General features: G+C 39.9%; 1 protein-coding gene across 3 annotated transcripts in view; it reads right to left on the reverse strand.

Moving 5' to 3' along the window:
• Nucleotides 1-10794: 10794 nt before the first annotated feature.
• CEP170B (centrosomal protein 170B) overlaps nt 10795-23986 on the reverse strand; it is a 90829-nt gene continuing 77637 nt past the window's right edge. For 2 of the 3 annotated variants that reach the window (XM_069734193.1, XM_069734177.1), the window contains exons 15-20: nt 21645-21683; nt 20326-20466; nt 15561-15649; nt 15363-15456; nt 13427-13478; nt 11001-11375 (exon numbers count right to left, since the gene is read on the reverse strand). In XM_069734193.1, the coding sequence (XP_069590294.1) occupies nt 11140-11375; nt 13427-13478; nt 15363-15456; nt 15561-15649; nt 20326-20466; nt 21645-21683 (651 nt within the window). In that variant the 3' untranslated portion in view covers nt 11001-11139. Of the gene's footprint in view, nt 11376-13426; nt 13479-15362; nt 15457-15560; nt 15650-20325; nt 20467-21644; nt 21684-23986 lie in introns of all 3 variants that reach the window. The other variant, XM_069734185.1, reaches the window with a different exon arrangement.

Genomic DNA, 23986 nt, shown 5'->3' on the forward strand with positions numbered 1-23986 from the left:
ACAGCAAACGCCTAGAGAGGATGGTACAAGAGTATCTCCAAGTTAACATCGATGCCATGACTGTGGAACTGGACCCTTGCTCATTTTAGGATTCCAATCTTGAAAAATGGCGCCTTGGAGATCTTGTCGTGCCCCGCAGCCAGCGTTCTCTCTGAACGTGTGTTCAGCGCTGCTGGTGGTGTGCTGACAGATAAGCATGCGGCTGTCCAGTGACAATGTAGACAGACTAACGTTCATCAAGATGAACAAATCCTGGATCCGCAAGGACTTTTCTACCCCGTGTCGTCTTGGGGAGACAAAAAGCTTGATGATTTTCGAAAATCACCTCACCAACCGTTTTAAAAAACTCTGGTGAAATTGATGCCACTTAAGTGGTGTCTGTGGCTGAATTTTTGGAGAAAATGGAGACTCTTTAGTCCCCTTGCTGAGTTTTACATGACGTGTCCATCGTCAATTCCAGGTGGGTGGGGTCGTCTGCAGAGTTGTTTACTCATACTATGGCCTGGGATTCAGAGGTCTGCTGCAAAGCTTCAGTGTCTGCTAGTCAGCAGAGTAGCCCAGCCACCCACCGCCTGTTTAACTAAGTACTCTTTTTAACGGCATCTGGCCCAGGAAATCCTTTTGGGCCTAGTAGAATTTGGTGCTACTCAGCAGCGTACTTCACCCATGAAGCAAGCTACACCGCCTGTTTACCCAAGTACTATTTTGTAACGGCATCTAGCCCAGGAAATCCTTTTGGGCCTAGTAGAATTTGGTGCTACTCAGCAGCGTACCCCACCCATGAAGCAAGCTACACCGCCTTCTTTCTTTCTCAATCTAACCCCTCGGCTCTGGGGTGTCCACTCTCCCTCCAGCTCTCTCCTTCTCACAGGTGGACTACCGCGTGTTTTCACACTGTGGCGAATCTTTTGGGCCCAGGCATAAGAAGTCGTCGAGGTAATGGATAATATGTGCCGCCTTACAAACGTCCATGATGACACATTCGAGGAAGCAACTAAACGCCTCAAATAGTGAGCAGGATATGGAGCACCCCATGGGCAAACAGCGATCTATGTAGTATGCTCCTTCACAGAAGCAGCCCAATGGGAGGACACTATTCGGAGGCACAGGTAGTAACCGGACAGCCCCCTCAATGTCTGTTTTGGCCATTAGGGTGCCTCTCACCAACTTCTTGACCCGCCTGATTGCCTCGTCAAAGGAGGTACAGTACATAGTACTGTACTTGGTTCCGCGTCAATGTTGTCACTTACTGACCTGCCCCTTGGATATGACAAATGGTGGATTAGTCTGAATGTATTGGGTTCATTTTTTGGCACAACTCCCAACGGGGGTACCACTACGTCTTCTAAGGAAAGTGTTCTGAATGGACCCGCCACCATTCTACCTAAAGATATTTATTTTTTTTGTCAAGACATCTGGGTGTTGGTAGAGTGAGTTTACATTTTTTACTCTAGCCTTTCTTGATTTTAGAAGGGCATGACATGCCTATATCTGTGTCTCCTCCTCCTTTTACTCCTCCACCTCTTTTTTTTCGCATGACTATATGTAGTTATGACTTTTCCATGTGTTTGTTGTGTCTTCTGAGCAGTTTGTCAGCTTTTGGACACCTTTTAAGGTGTTTCTTTGTGTTTTCCATGTGTTTGTATGTGTTTGCCTGCCATTGTTTTCAATGGGGTTCGACGGTGTTCGTCGAATGTTCGACGAACATTTCATCGAACACGTCCCTGTTCGACGAACCGAACCGAACCCGACCACTAGGGAGGTGGCTCAACACTACTGGTTACTAAGGACTTGGCTGGAAAGCCAGCAGCTACCAAGCATACACTACGAGCCTTAGCAAGACGCTGGGACCGATGTCTATGCTCAGCAGCAGCCGCAGTGGCAGAACCTGAATGGGAGACTGCAGAGGCAGATAAGGCTTGGGATCAATCCCATGCAGCGGGAGAATCCCGACGCCTAACATGTGACTTAAATATGAGTGTCTGAATACTTGTGACCATGTGATATTACAGTTTTTCTTCTTTATTAAATTTGCAAAAATTTCTACATTTCTCTTTTTTTCAGTCAAGGTCGGGTGCAGAGTGTACATTGAGAAAAAAAATGAACTTTTTTGAATTTACCAAATGGCTGCAATGAAAGAGTGAAAAATTTAAAGGGGTCTGAAAACTTTCCGCACTCACTGTGTGTGTATATTATAATATATATATAATCTCAAATCAGACAGGACAAAACCTGACACATTGACCAAACTCTGATCAAGAACACCAATAAAAGACTGTTGTTGTTTTTTTTTTTGCATACAAGGATAATCACCGATCACCGACCTCGGAATGAGCCCTCAAAACTGTAGTAAATCAGTTGTGGATTTTTCTGCTGCAGAAAATTTGCACTGGACATATTCAATGTGAATGTATAAAATACACCCCTACTATTTGTTTTGGGGCTTCTTTGAGTTCCATACCAATTGGCAAAGTAAATAAATACAATTTATTTTGCATGAAAAAGAATGATTTATTACATATTTTATGGAAAATTAGATTAAATAGTAAATCTATTTTGTCTCAAAAACAAACATTACCACATATGAACATAATGTGTACAAAGTGAAAATAAATTACCAATCAAAATGAACAAAGGATTGAATCATGACAATTTTTAAATGTCAAATATGAAGTTTAGCTACAGTGAATTGAGAGAAAAGAAATTCAAGTTTTACAGATTTTTCTTTTTTTGTTATTTTTATTTTATTTACTGTCAGGTTGCATCTGTGTACCATGCAGCAAATGGAATGACCAGGTGAATAATTTCTGAAATTAAATACAGCAGCAAGACAATACAACCAGATGATGCTGCAATGCATAGCATCGCAAGCCCTCCTTAACTGAAGTGTGTATAGATAGAGGCACAATATTTTTAGCATGGGCCACATCTACATTTTTTTTTTTTTTTTTAAATGTCACTTTTTTTCTCTAAATTTTACACAATACCATTAGAACAACAGGTTTTAGATTTTCTAAAAGGCAATATACAGAGTACCGGAATGCATAAGCAGAATATTCTCTCATGCATTATGAACATAAACATTTATTCATTTACATAAAACACTTGTAAAGAATTGTCAAATTTCCACTGTTGTGCAATAACAAAAATACCACATTCTTATAGATTTTTTTTTTTTAAGTATTAGTCAAATCATTCCTTTTTTTTTTTAGGTTTTCATACATTACTCTAACTGATATTCAAGTACCCAGGATGAGAATAAACCCCAACGTGTAATACAATCACCCTCCCCCCCCCAAAAAAAAAAATTAAAAATAGAGAATAAAAATAAAAAAAATTACAGTCATTTTCGAATTAGTGCAAGAATCAGAGTAGAAAATGTTATGAGAGGAGGAAATTAAAGCAACATCAGAAGGACTTGTCTTAAGGCATCTCAGATGCATAAGTACAGAGTACAGACAGGACAAAAGACTAAGAAAAGCTTTCATAATGAAGCCACATGAGATGAGATTTGTCAGTGAATTCAGTTCAAGGACGATTAGCACATCATATCTTATCGTTAAAATGCATTGTTGAACTGCTGCATATAGAGGAAGTAGAGATAAGCAAAACAATTTACAGGATTCTGGTCCGGCATCCACATCAGTACTCGGTGGCACTTGGACTAGGACACCACGGACTTCCTCAGCAGGCACTTAAATGCTGCCATTCTGGGAGCAGCTAACATCGTGATGTCACGTAAGGTCTAGTCATTTGGCCTCATGTAACATCATGAAATGTGTTGTGCCGCAGTGTCATGATTTCACAGGGTTTAGGAATCGCCAAAGACACCCAGAATGCCGATAGTTCGCACTGCCCGGTCCGGCTGCCATGGAGTACCAATGTGGTTGACGGACTATGGTCTTGCAAATCATTTTTGCTCATCTATGGGTAGAAGTCATTTTTTCTGACTTTTCAAAGTCTAGCAGGTTGCCAATCACTAGACCTCACAGTTTTAAATATTTCCAGGAAAGTGGCATTCATATAGTTATAGTGATGAGTCTCATTAACAAGAGGGTATTAAGCATCCACGATGTGCAAGACAAATCTCTTAGAATTCTATGGGTCCATACTGTACCGGCTCATGGAGGAATAGGACAGTGGTGGCACACTCCATTGCATGCCATATTACTGTGGACTATTGTCCTACAAGCATCACTTTCAAGAAAGAATATAGAGCAACATATGTCAACACCCCAATGATAATCGGTCTATAGCCATAGGCACAATTTTTGTCTCCATATAGGGTCTATAGTTGTGTGCATTAGACATAAGGGATGCGTTTAAGAGTTGGCCTAAATCAAACATCTCCTAGGTTCTACTGGTCAGCTTAAGCTGGATCTGTGATTCTCAAAGGCTCGTATGTTGGTGAGAACAAGCAAAAAAACATTTACAGTAAACAAAGCCTGATACTCTTTGAATTTGTCCTAGCCACAGAAAAATAGAGAAGTCCTACATTCCTTATAAACTGCATTATGAGCTTCAAAATCTCTAATCGACTAGTGTTGCAAATTACAGTTTGTACTCAAACTCCTGATGCCAGACATGTGACCTGACCTGATTGTGGCCGACTATAGTGGGTCTGTACTTGAGCCTCTAAAGCCAATTATGTGAAATTGGCAAAAAAAAAGAAGTTGTGTGTTGATATAAGGCGTATAGTTCCCAACCATTTACTATTTTCCAGCTGAGGAAAGTGCTAGGAAGTATACAATCCATGGGCACTAGCTGAACAGACCTATGACATATGTCCAGACCGGCCACAGGACTCCTGACTCAAATTCAATGAAGCATACAGTCCATGCACACTAGATGAACACACCCCTCTGATGTCCTAGCTAAAGCATGGGGTATATGGGTCCTGATATCATACTGCCGTTCTTTATACCATAAGGCCAGTTTCACACTTCCAACATTCTCATTGTGAGTACAGACCACAATGTCCAGATTGCCGCAGGTCTCCTAACCCAAACTCAACAGCCCCAAACTCAGGCATGTGAAACCGGCCAAAGGTTTAGCAAAGTCACTAGCAATGTGCAAATTGGGAAAGTACTAAACAGGTTTAGGCTTATGCAATATTTGCTTCTGTCGATCTGTTGGTGAAGGCTGCACGGTTAATAAAGAACTGAAAATTACAGGACGTTGAGGATGTTTCATAGCTGGAAACTAGTGAAGCTTAAAATATAATCTTGAGATTTTGTCTTTGGCTAAGTTCCACTGAATAAACACAATGCACAGTAATTACACTTTCGAGTTAGTGGAAGATGCGCAACTCAACCATGATTCTACAGATATTAAAGGAAGGGGAATTTGGAATATTTAATCACACACTTGTCAGTTAACATACGCTATATACAGTATATCTCACACTAAACATTATGATAAACACAATTGGACCATTACATGTGTGCTTTATAGAAATTCTATGGTATTGTCTTGAATTTTTAAGTTTCCATCAAGAAAAGTTTGTAAAATAATTATACTTTTACCCAGGTTCGCACTGGTGAGTCTGTATACAGACAGTAATATGCCCGCACTGACCACAATATGTGTCTAGCAGACAGCGAGTCCAGGTTAGGAAACCCTCCCTCAGTCCAGGCATTGCTGTCCCTTTACGGATCGTGAAATTTGCCCTTCTGAATCTAGCATTAATAAAATATTAAATGTTGTTGTCCAAGATGGGAAAAAAAAAAGATGGCTTCTTTTTTTGCACCAAAACAGTGCCAAACTTGTCTGCAGTTTGCATTTTGGTATTGCAGCCCTGCCCAATGTTAAATAGAGCCCAGCAGTAATTGCCATATGCACGGTGTTTCTAATAGAAATCAGCCATATTTTTCTAATCATTTCTAAAACAAACCTTTAACCTGACCAAATAGATAGGACAAAACCAATATAAGGATGAAAAAGATATAAAATACAAGTATGGCACTTGAATAAAAAATACTCAAACGTCTTGAATACTGTTACTGGTTTTAGATCTAAAGAAAGAAAGTTTTAAAATGTATCAAAAAAGTTATTGACCACAATACTTTTACAAATACCAGTTTGGAAAATTAATTATTTTGGGCAGAGCACTGCATGACTACAAAGGAAAAATAGTTAAGGCGTTAACAAAACTGTTAATGGCCAAGATGGTGGACTGGTGGACTCAGCACAAATGCATTCTGCCACTTTTCAGTTTACATCTTGTGAATGCCCTAAAATTTAAGACCCACATACATATTATATGAAAGTTGGCTGAATGCTTCAATTTCAGCAAGACCAGTCAACCATTTGATGTATATGGAGGCCTCTCGACTTTTCTCCGACAAGAGTCAGGGGGAAGAAAGGTCGGGGGGGTTGTTGGAATATCAATGGTTGATGGTTTTATTTTTAAGGAGATATAAGCGATGGAGAGAGGAGTCTTAGAGCAACTTTATCTATTCCCTCCATTGAAAACACATGAGCACTCAAATGAGCCAAGATAAGTAACGAACGTTTGGTCAATAACGATCTAATGTATCTGACTAGGTTTCGTTGTCTACCTCCCAATTACATGTTTTTTTTATTTTTTCCTATTGGAAATTAAGATAAGTTATAAGTTAGACCTGTACCACGGCAGTTACATGATGTTGGCTCTAATTGACCTAGGTCTTTACAGATATTAACATGCCTTGGAGAAAGTGGTGCCAGGTATGAGATGCTCATCACAATCGCTAGCTTAGTGGGCATAATTGGTGAGCACCTCATGGTCTGTGTTCACCGCAGTCATGGGTACATTGAAAAACAATGTCAAGTCATATTCATAATGCACATCAGTCCAACTGTTTCAAATCGGTTCCAAGTTCCAATTGCAAAATCTCACATTTGACAGCAATTATCCTCATTTGATAGGGATTTTAAGAAGATGGGTATGAAAGAAGTTATCCATGAAATTCGATAAGGTGTTGGGAGTTTTTCAATGTAACTTTAAAGATGAAGGTTGATTGAATGCTATGGCCACTAGTCTTTACTTTATATTTTATTTTTTGTTAAATACACAGAACACAGTTATTTCACTTTTGCTTCAAGTACCTGGTACTTTATAGTTTTTTCCCACTGATTTATCTGCCCATTTAAAAGGAAATCACTCATCAGAATTAACCCATCTAAACTATTTATATGGGCATACAGGTCATCAAATGATGAACAAAGTGATACCTTTAGGTCTTTCATCCGATGCGTTGTTGCAGATAAATCCTCTTTTATCTTGCTATGTAAATGACTTGTCCTGAACTATGGGCAGCAAGGTCACTGGCCGGTAGATAAGTCTGCCTTCATGATCCTTTCTCTGTTCCTGTGATGTCAGCTGCTGCTTAGGAAATCTTGCATCGACACCTGTGCAGAAGGCACTTGAAGCCTGATGCAAGGAGAGGAGATTTCTGCATGAGAGCGAAATATGAATATGATGGGTGGAGGCAGGCCTATCTACCAGCCGATATCCTGCCTATAGTTTGGAATGAGTCATTTACATAGCAAGCTAAAAGAGGATTTCACTGCAACAACGCATTGGATATGAGACATAAAAGGTATCACTTTTCTTCATCATTCTATGGCCTGCATGACCATATAAATGGTTTAGATGAGTTAAATCTGATGACAGATTCCCTTTATGTCTAAGTTAATGTGTATTCACCAGTTCCCAGCAAAAGGATTGAAAAAGATGAAACATAACCAACCTGACACTGCAATTTAGAAAATACATACATTTTCAGTTCGTCAAGTGCCTACTGAGTGGTACAAGGTATTTCGATGGGTCGTACATCATGGAATCCAATCAGCTCATGTATTTTCCAGCCTAATTTAAATGATGAAAGCAAAGGCAAATGAAGCACAGGCATAACTTGAAGCTCCGAGGCTCCAATGCCCCCTTAGATACCAGGACATGGGTGTGACTGCTACATCCCCTACAACTACACATCTGTATGAAAGCAAACTTTGCTGTGGTTTACAAGATTTCTTGTCACATACGATGATAATTCTTGCAACCTGCAACTGAAAGCAAATATTTTCAAAGACTATATTGAGAAATATTTGCCGTCTGAACCTTTAAATTATATTTATTTTGTAAAAAGAAAAAAAAAGTTAAGCATTAATATTAGATCTTGATTTTAACTCTTAAATTAAAGATTTAATTATACAGCTATGTGCAAAATAAATACAAAACATACATAAAGAAACCCCTAAAAAAATCAAAGATTTGTGCAACCAGCAACAAAAAAAAAATTACATTTGCAAACCCATAAATTTTACAATTCGTTGGCCCAGAAGGAGATTCACCCACCCCCTAAAACAGCAGCAAATATGATAAATCAGTTAAAAAAAAAAGTTAAATTCTGTATAATGAGGTTGGCAAAAATATTTTTCATGGCTGGGCAAATTAACATTAGTTTCCCAACATGGAGGAGATAAGACATAACTCTCTATGACCCTGCTTAATAGGTTAGAAAAATATTATACCTTTACTAAATGATTTTAAAAGTTACAAAGAACCTACATTGGGTTCCAAAATCTTACAAAGTTAACTACCGTATATAATCTGACAAAAGGGATCTTTTACAGTCAAAAGGCGTTGTGTCATGAAGACAAACCCTTCTCTAAAGTCAGTCACCCGTGACACCGACTCATAGAACCTCATAGTGATCAATTGTTCTCGACCAATTTTCGTTCAGCCATATATTTCTATATTTTCTCCCTTGCTTACACCATACCAGTAAATAGTGGACCATGTAATGCATAGACTGGTCAGTTCTAACATAGCTGGAGATACTTATTTAGCAAATATCAAGGAAGGGGGTTTCTTTAAGATACTAAAATAATGATGGAAGTTTAAAAAAGAAATAAAAATAAAATTAAAAATGAAAAAAATTATCATTTTTAGATGACAATTTTCAATACCCCTTTCAAATATAGTAGTTTTCGAAATATCAAAGTCTGTTACTTAAAGAGGTATTCCCATCTTTGGCCCCATCGGTGGGTTGAATACTCATACAAATGATTGGGAATTTGACCACCTCACCACCGACAGCTGCCCGCATTAGGTCCAGTTCCCAAGACAAATATAGGTCCCCTTGTTGGGGCATGGGAATATCCTTTAAAGCCTTTAAAATTGGTATCCTTAATTGTAGGAATCTTAATTCTTATACTGTGCTAAACAACGGCTAAAGTGATAACTGTTCTTTATTAGTTCCTAAGCTGGCCATACATCAGATAGCAGTCATCCAAATAAATGACCATTCTGCCAACAGCTATCTCTCCTGACCTCCTTGTTCATACACATGCTCCCTGTTTGGTTGAGCATATTTAAGTTTTTAATTGGGACAGTGAAGTAAAGGCCCACATACATATTATACTAATGCCCGCCGAAAACAATGACATTGACAGATTTGGCTTACAGTCCAAGGCTGAGGTCACACTGCATTATGGCAGTCTGTTAGACGGACTGCGTTACTCCGCGGCATTACGTGGTGTAACGCAGTCCGTTAACGGTGCCATTAACCCCTACTATCGGGCGCATCGCCAACACATGCCATAATCGGCAAGCATTCGTGATGTGCTGTCATTCTGTGACGGACCCTCGGACGTGGTCTGCAGCGTTTCGGGGTCCGTGACCGCTAGCGCAGATAGAGCATCTGCGCTAACGTGATCGCATAACGCAATCTTTTTCGGCACTTGCATTAACGCAATCCGTTTAACACATACGTTGAATGGACTGCACTAACGCAATGTTAACCCAGCCTTATGTGCCCGCATTTCAGAATCCTTTTGTTGTCTAAGGGGAGCGCTTTTGTATAAGAGAAAGTTGCTGGCTGAGCGATGGTTTGACTGACAGCTATCTAAAGAGTATGGAGGTTTAAGTCATAGTCAAACACCTTAGCTAGGGAACAAAAAAACTGAGCATTGAGGTTCTTTCCCCTATCATCACCTGTAGGAGGAGCGTTACGGTACATTTACACTGCATAATTATTGGGAACGAGTGTTCCTTTCCTAATAATCTGGCAGTGTAAACAGGCGGACAATCAGCTGCTAAACGAGAAAAATGGTCGTTCTTCAGATAAAATGATCTTTTGCCTTGCTAATAAGATCATTCTCATCAGCACATTACTCTGTGTAAAAAGAACACATGCTGCAGAGAACAATGATTTTCTATGCACACAGAACTATCTATTACCAGTAGCTGATTGGCGGTTGTTTAATGCCGTAAGTTGGGTGGTGTAAACCCACCCTTTGGAGGCTAACCCAACATGTAAGGCCAGCTTATGATCGAATATTTAAACAATATGTTGTTCCAGTGGTTTTATGAACAAGAAAGAAAGAAAAAAATGTTTAGTACTGTCTAAACAATTTACAATTATGGTGTTCGAAATTATGGAATGACTAAGTCTTAAGCTTTCAGCCTAACAGGTCTTGAAAGGGTGAATGACAGACCTTGCGTAGAAGTACCACTAATTGAAAGGTCTAAAATGTATCTAATAGCCATTGGAAGAAACAGAAAAACGTGAAATATATCTTACAACAAAATGTTGGGCCTCAAACATTATAAAAAATGTAATCTACCGTATATGTTTTATGGGAATGCGTTTTGGCAAAAGGCAGGTCACTTGAGTTTCTTAGTACTAGTATGACCCATCGATAACTTTGTTTTTAAATCACAGAGAACAAAACTAGGAAAACAATTCTGTAATTAAGTGCAATCTACATACGAGAATATTATAAGTGTCAGACCCAAGAATTTGAAAATTTACACTATGCAGGTCTTGATTTTATGGCACATTTTTTTTTCTTTAAGCAAAGTCAAACTGTATATTGAAAAAAAAATAATATTCAAGTAAATTCGCTTCTGTGTCGAGGATGAGCTGGTAAACAGTGCGAGTTGTAAGAGTAAACTCAACATTCATTTGCAAAACACAGACTTTTGTGCATTAGTGAGAACAGCAAGCCCTGCAGACAAGCACATGTACTTAAGGATATCGGACCAGAAGCCACATAAATGTAGTTACATTAAGGGATATTTATATTAAGAAAACTCAAGAACAAAAATTAAAAAAGGAAATAAATATTTGAATTGAAAAAAAAAAAATAAAATCAAACAATATAGGCATCTTCCTCATCTCTACCAAAGCTGGATTCAGGTGACCTCGAAGAGCCCGAGCTGGACTTATGAACGTAGTTTCTTATGCGGACTGGTTGATGGGATTCTGTTCTTGAAACAGAGTTATGAGTCCTAGCTTGAGTTGTCAAAGTCTTAATGACAGGAGAGGCTTTCTTGTTAGTAGGGATGACCTCAACGTGTCCGGCCGGGTCGATAATTGCATTTATTACTATGGGATGAGAAAAAAAAAAAACATCATTAAGATATTATAATAACCACATGCATGTAATAGTGGCCTACCAACAAAAGGAATAAATAATGATAAAAGATACCGTAGTTTCCTTTCACCCCTGTGTTCGCCCACTACATCAGTGTTTCCATCACTAGTGATAGTAATAATAGAGTAGAGCGCAATACTCTTTTTCCGATTAAAAGGAAACCTTACAGAGAAGCCCGATCAGCCCAATACATGTCATCTGGGGCTATAAATATTTATTTTTATACATATATAAAAATTTCTGTTTGTTCTTTATGCATGACCAAAGGACTGGACTTATCTGCACTACATTTGGGACAAAGGTAAAATCAGGCACTTTGGAGGGTTTTAAACCGGGTTTTGGCTCTTTTCGGACCTACCGATCTCGACATGTTCTAGAAAAAAAAAAAGGAATACAAAACCACCAAGATTCAGCACTGTAGGATCTACAGATATACATACATACATATATATATATATATATATATATATATATATATATGTATATATATATATATATATATATATATATATATATATATATATATACCTACAGTATATCTACCTATCTATATTAGAATACAAAAACAAATAATTGATATTTCTGCGGGACACGTCAAATTTCTGTGCACAACTCAGATGTTGGCTTCATATCAGTAGAAAAAAGCTTTTTAATCACACACCAATGGCTAAATAAAAGCTGGTTACCAAAACCGGATAATTGTACGAGTGACTTATAAAAATAAAAGCATAGCGCAGAAGGTAAAAGTTCATACATTTCTTTTCAAGGTTGGTCTAGGAGTCCTGTGGGTGGAGTAGCTCAATGACCTGCAACCATTCCCACGAGGGGGTTGCCCACTAGACTTACACCCAAATTTGTAAAAAAAAATTTAAAAAAACTCGAACACATTATACTAAATATTCTCTCACACAACGAATCTAAAAATCTGCTCCCTTCTTCCTGCTCTACAACCTTTCGGCAGTAGCTCACACCACATGTTTGGATTGACAAGGATTTTTTTTCAGTTATTAATCTATGGGGGAAACAGTCAATGATCAGACTGCAGAGTCAGTAGCGGTGATGCTCAGATAGGTAAAGACGATAGATACTTGTAGTACATTCCAATAAAGAAAAGAGGCGGCACTCATCACTGACCGTAAGGTTTATTCAGTCTTGGGTATTACAAAGACCGATAAATCCAGCTTGACCTATGGGCAATCTTATTTTATGTAATAAACAAGTATAAAACACCCTTAGTCAAAGGTGACGAAGGGAGCCATGAGCACCTGAAAGGCGTAGATGTTACTAGCTTGAAGATTTTATTGTATGTCATCCATTTTTTATTAAATAAAAGAAGACCGCATGCCCATTGAGCTGGATTTATTTATCTTCTCTTTTGTCTGTGATCTGGACTGCAGCGAAAATAGACAACGGTGAGCTGGACTTGCTATTGTATTACAGAGACACAAACTTAGGTAACAGCTGTTTCGCATGCATTCATGCTTCCTCTGGCCACAGTAGAAGCCGGAAGAAGCATGAATGCATGCGAAACAACCGTTACCTAAGTTTGTGTCTCTGACACCCATGATCTAATAAACACTACCGGTCACGTCACTGGTGAGTGACACCTCTTTTCTTCATTGTAATATTTTTTTTTCAGTAGTATTGTAAATACATTTAAAGAGATTGTCTCTGCAGCAATTTATGGCATATCCACAGGGCAACACTTGACAATTTTCCGAACTCCCATAGAAATAAAGCATATTCTCCACCGACAGTGGTGAGCAAGGAAGCCCTTTTATTCACATAGAAGCGGGGAGACCTGCAGCTATCACATTTCTGTAGCATCTCCGGTGGACATGCCATGTAATGAGACATTGCTTCTCATTTGTGACAACACCTGCTCTAGGGGAACTACAAAAATCCTAATTATTCCTGTATAAATAAACACAAAGAATGTTAACCCCATCATTGATTCCAAGAAGATGTGATTAGCATTCAGACAGTAAGAGATGAGACGTACCTTCCAGTTGTTTTTGAACTCTCCGCAGAACTTTCAGAATAGAACTGATTTCCTTAAGGAAAAAATATATAAAATAAGTTGAGCAAAAGACAAAATGAGAGAATTAAAAAAAAATTTCTCGACTCTTAAAATGGATCTAAAGCCTGTTTCATACTTGCCAACTCTACGGGAGGCTCCAAGAAAACAAAACAAAACATAAAGAGGAGACCTCCCGGACTCTTGGAAGAGTTGGCAAATCTCCTGGGTGCGGCAGAAGACATTGGGATGTATGCTTTACTTGCTGCACAATACTTCCCTTAAAGGGGTTGTATGAGATATCTAAAATGCAACATAGAGTCCGCAGTACCGATAAAACAAGGAAAGAATATTTACTCCCCCTCCGTTCCGGTATGACATCCCCACTGCTCCCCAATGGTAAGCCTGTACATGGCCTGTACACCCCAATCACTGGCCTCAGTGGTATAGGGCCGATACTGCTGAAGCAAGTGATTGGCAGCAGAGGTCACACAGGCTGTGACGTCTGCAGCCAGTTTAGACAATATACCGGCGTGGAGCAGAGGGGGCGCACCGCTGGAGTGGAGGGTAAGCATGTCATTGGTTCCCCTTCTCTGGATTGGTTTTCATCCTAGATCTGGGTGCTATCTGCTAATGCAGGCTGTTGCAAAAGTGGACAAAAAAAAACATGCTCATATGTCAAACATGGCTGCCATCCAGGCAGTTAAGGAGGCACTGCTGCTAGGGAAATAGTCGAATAGTTTCCGGTTCAGGTCATATAGGATTCATAGCCCTTTAATTGAGTTTTTGCATTTGAATTCCTTGCAACAGTTAAAGGCATACAGTACGCCCCGACTATTTAAAGGGAATCTGTCAGCAGGTTTTGTCTTTATCCCTGCATCATGCTGATAACAGATTACAGAGAACCTGATTCCATCAATGTGTGATTTTATCGGATGCAGATCGTGTGAACAGTTTTTTCTGGGGTTGATCTTGCAGAACCCTGTATAACCATACCACTGATTAGCAATTTTCTGCCAATATACACCGTACGCAGAAAGCTGCTGATCAGTGGTGAGGGTGTGGTTGGACCAGGAGGCACGAGACACCTAGTCTTGCAGTGCTAATCTCCTGCTGATAAAACACTGATTTTATTGAATCAGCAAAAAAAACTAAACAGCCTAGCAAGTGCACATCACTGGAATCACTTAGGAATGGTTGTGCACAATAGGACAATACTGCAAGAGAAATAAAAGAGGGCGAGATTGAATGTAGCGCTTACCTGGGGTCGTTGTGTATGGGGATAACACCAATAAGAGCCTTAGAATCTGGGTATGCGGCCCCGTGGTAGGAGGAAAAATTGTTCCAGATAGCAATTCATTCACTTTAGCACTTTAGTAGCGAAAACATGGTACCTGGGCTGCGTTTGTGGTAATGAAGAATCCTCGATGGTACAGAATGAAGATTTTTATTACACCAACACCTTTTGGCGCCTTTTGCTAGTTAAAGGTTTTCCATCATGAAAAAGGCACTAGTCCGGCACCAAAACGTGTTGGCATAATAAAAACCGTCATTTTGTTCCTTAATTTCAGCACACGCAGCTCAGCTATCATGATCTCTCCACTAAAGTACCATTTCTGGAATCAGGCTCTCGGCCCCTACATCATGTTATTCTCAGATTACATAGCAAAAACTGCTGACAGATTCCCTTATACTGAATGGGGCCCTAAAATTTCTAATGGCAGCTGAAAATATGGAAGATGGAGAGGAAGAGATGTTGGAACAGAATCACTTGGGGCAACATCTTCTTGCAGTCGGCATTGTTGATGATGGTGGAGGTCCCGGCAGCATGATCCCCACCAGCCAAGGAGTGATGTTATACCCTAGCAATAGACCATCACTTATAATAGTGGGAAACCTCCTTTAGGAGAAGGAAACTTACCTTGTTAGAGGTTTTAAGTATTGGCACTTCATTTTCAGAGTGAATTTTTGCCTCTATTTCTTCCCAACTTTTCTCTTTATTCAAAAATAAAACTCTAAAATAAAAAAAAATAAAAATAATAATGCATTTTTTATCTCCCAAATATGCCCTGTATATACTGCATGGTAATGGGAAAAAAAAAAACAAAATAAAACCTACTTCATTTTTTCAGTGAGTACTTCAGTATTGGAGCATATCGTGTGCGACAGCTGTGATACAGGATTCAACATGAGGTTGTCGAATATGACCTGCAACAAATAAGAATTTCAGATGATTACAAAAAAATACAGATATCAAATATCTAAAGATGTCATCTTCAAATATTCAATGCATAGAATGATAGGAAGAAGGAAGAGGAGGAACTGGTCTATGAAGACAGACACTAAATGACCATAGACATTTTTGGAAAGGGGTTCTTAGCCAATCCGTCTATTTAATATTGTGGTCTCTGTTATGGGAGGTAAAATATTGTTATGTTTTTTTCCAGGCAATACTGGAACATGTAGGCCCCAACCTGAGAACGCCTGGTACATCCCTAAAAGTGAGGAAGAATGGTCAGTTTGTTGGTGAGGCTTGCCTAAACCCCAACATTTTTGTGCTCTAGTTTCCAGGACTGTCCTGGCAAAATTGGTACTGTTCACAAATATGTTTTTGGAGCCTTGTTGCTGGCATTTGTGGTGACACTGGCTAGCACTAATTTACACTTTAGGTGGAGAAAGAAAGCAAGAATCTCCTGTGCTGCCTATTGGAGAAAGAGAAAAGGATCTCTAGTGCCACCTATTGGAAAAAGACAAGGGGTCGCTGCCTATTGGAGAAAGAGAACAGAGTCTCCAGTACCGCCCATAGAACAAACAAGAGGTGGTCTCTAGCACCACCTACTGAAGAAAGACAGGGGGTCTCTGGCACCACTTATTGGAGAAAGACAGATCTTCTCAAGTGCCACCTATTGCTGACAGAACAGGGAGTCCTCCACTGCCACCTACTGGAGAAAGAATAGGGGTCTCTATAGTGATCTACTGAAGAAAAAGAAAGGGGGTCTCCAGTGCCGTCTATTGGAGAAAGAGAATGGGGGTCTCATGCCACGTATTGGAAAAAGAACTTGTCTCTAGAATCACCTACTGGAAATAGTAATCTTACAAGTTGACACTGACCCCTTTTCAAATCCATTTTTTTTATGATTTTTTGTAAAGGGTAACGTTTCCCTTGTGGAGAACGACAAGCCATGCCTGGCATGTCAGAGTGAGGAGACTTATAAGTCATGCAAGCTCGTCTGGGAAATTAAATATGCAAATGGTTTCTTCATAGAGGAAGAGGACTAGAACTCTAGAGCCACCTACTGGAAGCAGCGATCCGAAAAGTTAATATAGACTCTTTAACGAGCTTTGCCATATGACTTAGGATAAAGGCCAAATAAGAATCTCAATTTGCAGACTCTGTGTTTGTACTGACGAGGGGCAACACCCCGAAACACAGTGTCTACAAATTTAGATTTAAAGTTGTTTTTTATCCTAAGTCATATTGCAAGGCTCGTTAAAGTTCCCCTGTCAGCAGGATTGTGCACAGGAACATACACACAGTGTTAGGTCGGTGCTGTCATACTGATTACAATGGTACCTGGTGATGAAATCCGTCTTGTGGTTGTTGTATAATCTTTATTTCAGTTTTGAGTCAATGATATGCTCGTGCTCCGGGGCGGCCTGTGGGGGTCTTCATGTGGTGCTCTGATTAGCTATTAATAATGCAGAAGGCTGACAGGTCACCAATCCCTCACTGACCTGCCCCCTAGTTTACATAATGAATATTATCTATACATATTTAAAAAAAAAAACCTTCTGCAGGCAGCGCCAGCCATGACACCTGCGCTGCAGGATAATCGTATGTGTAATGTGCATATAATTAATATGGTTGAGGTTATCCTGATATTTAAAAAAAAAAATATCCATTTAAAAATGGCTCCTGCAGCACCTGAACAACAGTAACCATCGGTGTATATAGAGGCGATCCGATAGCTGTTACTGCGCATGCACCGGCGGCGCCATCTTGCTAGACAGTAAAACCAAAAAAATTTCCTCCTCCAAGAAGGCGCCTGCGCAGTAGCAGCTATCGGATCGCCTCTATATACACCGATAGCTGCTGCCTAGGGCGCCATTTTCAAATGGATTATTATTTTTTTTTAAATATCAGGATAACCTCATCCATATTTATTATTCACACACTAAACATGCGATTATACTGCTGTGTAGGTGTCATGGCTGGCACCGCCTGCAGAAGGTTTTTTTTGTTTTGTTTAGTATGTATATTTAATTTCATTATGTAAACTAGGGGGCAGGTCAGTGAGGGATCAGTGACCTGTCAGCAGTCTACATTATGAATACCTAATCAGAGAAGCACATGAAGACCCCCCACAGGCCACCCCGGGGCATGGGCATATCATTAATACAAAACTGAAAATAAAAATTACACAACAACCACAAGACGGATTTCATCACTCAAGGAATCACTGTAATCAGTAGAACAGCACCAACCTGACACTGTGTGTAGGTTACTGTGCACAATCCTGCTGACAGATTCCTTTTAGAGTCAATATTGACTTTTAGGATCGCTGTTTCCAGTAGGTGGCACTAGAGTCCTTGTCCTCTTCCTCTCTGAAGAGACAATTTGCATATTTTATGATTTTTATAAACACATTGCCTGATGGGAAACAGAAAAAAAAAAACACAACTACAACCTGCACTATCTGCTGGCTAAACAGAAAACCAAGTCGGATGTCTTCAGGCCTCGGACCAAAGCAGAAAAATAATATTGTTGGAGGCGGTCAGTCGTTTGGAAAGGGTTAAAAGCCTTGCCAATGCCTAAAAACAGTCTATATATTGACTTCTCTGTAATGTTGGTCCATACGTTACATAAAAAAAATTTTGGGACTTTTAAAACTTTGCTTAAGCCATTAGATTAAGCAGGGTTCAAGTCTTGTAACATGGTGTTTATTGCCTCTCCCTTGATTTGGATTTCCCCCTTTGTTGGTGTGCAGTGATCCGTTCCACAACAGGCTATGTACTGTAGAATGGATCATTGCACATAGATAATAGGGGGTTTCCAAACCTGTTGAAGAAAAAAAAAAAAAATTATATATATATATATAAACTGAAAAGATGGTAACAAATTGCAAGCTTTTGAGACTACACAGGTCTCTTCATCAGAAATATATATATATACGCATATTTATACACACAGTGCAGACCAAAAGTTTGGACACACCTTCTCATTTAAAGATTTTTCTGTATTTTCATGACCATGAAAATTGGGCATTCACACTGAAGGCATCAAAACTATGAATTAACACATGTGGAATTATATGCTTAAAAAAGTGTGAAACAACTGAAAATATGTCTTATATTCTAGGTTCTTCAAAGTAGCCACCTTTTGCTTTGATGACTGCCTTGCACACTCTTGGCATTCTCTTGATGAGCTTCAAGAGGTAGTCACCGGAAATGGTTTTCACTTCACAGGTGTGCCCTGTCAGGTTTAATAAGTGGGATTTCTTGCCTTATAAATGGGGTTGGGGCCATCAGTTGTGGTGAGCAGAAGTCTGGAGGATACACAGCTGATAGTCCTACTGAATAGACTGTTAGAATTTGTATTATGGCAAGAAAAAAGCAGCTAAGTAAAGAAAAACGAGTGGCCATCATTACTTTAAGAAATGAAGGTCAGTCAGTCCAAAAAATTGGGAAAACCTTGAAAGTGTCCCCAAGTGCAGTTGCAAAAACCATCAAGCGCTACAAAGAAACTGGCTCACATGAGGACCGCCCCAGGAAAGGAAGACCAAGAGTCACCTCTGCTTCTGAGGATAAGTTTATCCGAGTCACCAGCCTCAGAAATCGCAGGTTAACAGCAGCTCAGATTAGAGACCAGGTCAATGCCACACAGAGTTCTAACAGTAGACACATCTCTACAACAACTGTTAAGAGGAGACTTTGTGCAGCAGGCCTTCATGGTAAAATAGCTGCTAGGGAACCACTGCTTAGGACAGGCAACAAGCAGAAGAGACTAGTTTGGGCTACAGAACACAAGGAATTGACATTAGACCAGTGGAAATCTGTTCTTTGGTCTGATGAGTCTAAATTTGAGATCTTTGGTTCCAACCACCGTGTCTTTGTGCGACGCAGAAAAGGTGAACGGATGGATTCTACATGCCTGGTTCCCACCGTGAAGCATGGAGGAGATGGTGTGGGGGTGCTTTGCTGGTGACACTATTGGGGATTTATTCAAAATTGAAGACATACTGAACCAGCATGGCTACCACAGCATCTTGAAGCGCCATGCTATTCCATCCAGTTTGCGTTTAGTTGGACCATCATTTATTTTTCAACAGGACAATGACCCCAAACACACCTCTAGGCTGTGTAAGGGCTATTTGGCCAAGAAGGAGAGTGATGGGGTGCTACGCCAGATGACCTGGCCTCCACAGTCACCAGACCTGAACCCAATCGAGATGGTTTGGGGTGAGCTGGACCGCAGAGTGAAGGCAAGAGAGCCAACAAGTGCTAAGCATCTCTGGGAACTCCTTCAAGATTGTTGGAAGACCATTCCCGGTGACTACCTCTAGACGCTAATCAAGAGAATGCCAAGAGTGTTCAAAGCAGTCATCAAAGCAAAAAAGGTGGCTACTTTGAAGAACCTAGAATATAAGACATAACAAAAAAGTGTGAAACAACTGAAATTAAGTATATAATTCCACATGTGATAATTCATAGTTTCGATGCCTTCAATGTGAATGTACAATTTTCACAGTCGTGAAAATACAGAAAAATCTTTAAATGAGATGGTGTGTCCAAATTTTTGGTCTGGAATATATATACATATATCTTGCACTTTATAATTTCCTTTTTTTTTTACTAATAAAAGTACACATATGCAGAATACTTACCTCCTCTCGATTTCTAGCCCTTCTCTTTATCGGATCATCATCGCGATTATCGTTCATATTTTGGTCAAAGTCTTTCAATCCGATGGAGCCTGGTGGAACTTTCTGATAATTTAGGCTTGCCTCTGGTATATGATGAACCAACTGGAAAATAGGGAAAAATATGAAGAGCCGTACAACGTAGGATGTAAAAATGTAATAGAGCATTGTCCTCTAATCTAAATCCTTAGAATATGAGTTTATATACTTCGAAGCCCTGAATCTCGTCATTGGCTTCTTATACAGGCGCCATCCTCATTGTGGGCCAAAATATACTGAATTTCTTATAATATTGTACAAAATATTTTAATGATTTGGATGGTTCTTGCAACATGGTACATAAGCACCACCTCACGACCCCACTCCCCACCTTGAATGTGAGTCAGTGGAATATGTAATATATATATATATATATATATATATATATATATATATATATATATATATATATATATATATATATATATATATATATATATATATATATACACATACACACACATACATACACACACACACACACATCCCAAAATCATTTGCATTTTTGTTTGTTTTTTAAGTCATGTTACTTTTTCTTTTGTTGTGTTAATCGTTTGTTAGTTTTTAACTTTGTGCAAAATCTTTATTTTTGATTTTAACTTTTTTTTACGGCTGTAGAGCAAAAAGTTACACAATATTTGCAGCACATTTTGTGACTTTTCGAAAAGCCGCAAATGATGAATCAGTAGAGAATATCTGGAAAACAAAAACCCGTTCACAATGACGAACAAAAAAAACAAAACAAACAAACAGGCGAGCACATATAATACAGACTTTAAAAAGGCGCAAACTAAACGGGTTGTCCATGACTATTTTATTTTATTTTTTGTAACTATGGGCCTAAAAACTAACAGGCAGGTAGTTGCTAATGGAGGCAACTAACTGCCTGTTCCACTAAGTGCCGACTCAGAGATGTCACCAGTGATTTAGCTGCTACACATCAACAGAGCAGCTCCTCTTCTTCCGAGCTGCTCTGTCGACAGTATGTGACTGCCAACTTTATGCTGATTGAGAGTCGGCTCCCAGCAATTAGATAATTGAGGATTTTACACTGCCAGGATATACTGCCTACTGTATACAGGTATGCCGCCTGACAGTAACATTTTTGTACATTAGCTTAGATGCCCTTTCCAACTAGAAACGCAAACATGCATTTGTATGTCTATATTTTTTAAGCCTTATTCATAACAATGGGAAAAATAAATCTAGAAACAAAGGAAATAAAAAAAAAAACAGTCATGCACCTGTGATGGGTATGGCCTTTGTGAGGTTCTTTTAAGAATCTGTTATAAGAAAAAAAAAAAGATAAAATCATAGATGTAAAAATAAATGAAAGTCAATGAAAATGGTCAATTGTTCATTCAAATCAAAATATGCTGGGGTTTTTCACAAGGTTATACCATTGCTGATAATTGATGTGGGCCATAACTTCTAAATGGGGATTAAAATGTCCCTCTGTCCTATACATGGATCCTCTGTCAGGGTCGACTATAGACATTGCATTGTGACCTGGGAAATTAAAGTTACTGTCCAAGACTTGTTTAAGTATGTAGGAGAGTCACAAGTATATAGGAGAGTCACTGCCACGTCACTGGAGGCTTGATGAGCTAAATCTCCAAGCAATGCTATTTGGTATATACATACATTATATGTGCAGTATGGCCGATTGTATTCCAGTGCCCACTCTAACGTCCACAATATAGTCGCAATACTTCAATCCTACCCTGTTCTACTGAACCAGACTTGCACCGGTCATATATGTTAAATAGCTGTCCGGAAAACATTTATTCGGCCATCAGCTATTCCTCCAGGCCCCCTGACAAACAGGAATTGTTGGCCAAGTTCTTAATAAGGAAGTAGAGTAAAACCCTGCCAAACAGGACTGGTGGTGGTTTATGTCCCTTCAGAGTAAGTGATCAGACATGTTGAAATCCAAAACTTGGGACACCACAGTATACTTTATATATACTATATAGATTGCCCTTTCTACCAAAATTGACCGATTCAACCAACATTCATCCTGACGGCCCAGCAGCCATATACCTCTCCAAACTCTCCTATTCACAGGAATGCTTGGCCCAGCTAATCATTCCTGTGTTCTCTAAAAGACAGGTACTGCCATGAAGAGCAGAGAAACACTACCGACCAAAGAGGTTCAGGCAACTGAACGCAAACTTCATGAAAGGCCACCAAAAGGTATTAGATGCTCATCAATCCCGTCAAAAATGGCGGGTTCGACTTCTATCTAATCATTATAGAATAATAGAATATATATATAGTATAGAATGGCTATGAGGGCCTGTAAGGATGAAGACCTGGCTGCAGATACCTACGTCAAAGCAGTTTTCCTGATTTTTGAAAACCCTTGTCCAGTAACTGCCGTTTGTTTTGTTTAGTGAAGTGCCCTCCGCTGCTGCTAGTGTTATTGTCTGCAGAGCTAATGTAACATCAACAGCGCTGCAGCCAAGCAATGAGCTCGGTGGCACGGAGTGGCTTGTGCAATTAACTTGGGCAGAGCCGCTGAACTCACTACTTGGCTGCAGCGCTGTTGACGTGACATCAGCACGGCAGACAATAACAGACACCAGAATCAGCCCTTTTAAAAACAAACTGCAGCAGGAAAGAAGGGGATCTTTCTGAAACCGGAAAACCCATTTAATGTGTATGAACACTTTTAGATCATCATAGAGTTTTATGATAATCTATGTCCTGTTCAGTGGAAGTGATCGGGAAGTTTTGATATTATGGTTGTGTGAAAGAAGACCAAGTGTATTGCACCCTACCACAATATAGATAAGTGTTGTACATGGCTAAATTTCGGTGTCCATATCCTGGGTCAATACTGTACCTCCATGTTTCTACCTTATATTACCATGTATACCTTGACGATTGGTGGAGCAGCTTAGTATACATTTTTTTGCAAAAAAAAAAAAACACATCAACTACCGTATATACTCGAGTATAAGCCGAGATTTTCAGCCCATTTTTTTGGGCTGAAAGTCCCCCTCTCGGCTTATACTCGAGTCATATACCCGGGTGTCAGCAGGGGAGGGGGAGCGGGGGCTGTGTAGTCATACTTACCTGCTCCCAGCGCGGTCCCTGCAGTCCCTGGCTTCTCCGGCGCTGCAGATTCTTCCTGCACTGAGCGGTCACATGGCACCGCTCATTACAGAAATGAATAGGCAGCTCCACCCCCATAGGGGAGGAGCCGCATATTCATTGCTGTAAATGATCGGTGCCATGTGACCGCTCAATTACAGGAAGAAGCTGCAGCGCCGGAGAAGCCAGGGACTGCAGGGACCGCGCCGCAGCAGGTAAGGGGAGCGCAGCGCTATAATTACCTGCTCCTCGCTCCGGCTCCGTCTGCAGCGTCCTCTAGCAGTGACGCTCAGGTTAGAGGGCGCTGTGACGTAGTCAGTGCGCGCCCTCTGCTGAGCGTCAGTGCTGGAGACGGAGCCGCACGAGGAGCAGGTAATTATTGAAAGCGCCGGCGTCCTGAGAAGAGAGGTGAGTATGTGATTTTTTTTTTTTTTTTATGGCAGCACCAGCAGCATTCTAAGGAGCACCTATGGGGCCATAAAGGTGC

The sequence above is a fragment of the Ranitomeya imitator genome, chromosome 1, assembly GCF_032444005.1.
Source record: "Ranitomeya imitator isolate aRanImi1 chromosome 1, aRanImi1.pri, whole genome shotgun sequence".
NCBI classification, from domain to species: domain Eukaryota; kingdom Metazoa; phylum Chordata; class Amphibia; order Anura; family Dendrobatidae; genus Ranitomeya; species Ranitomeya imitator.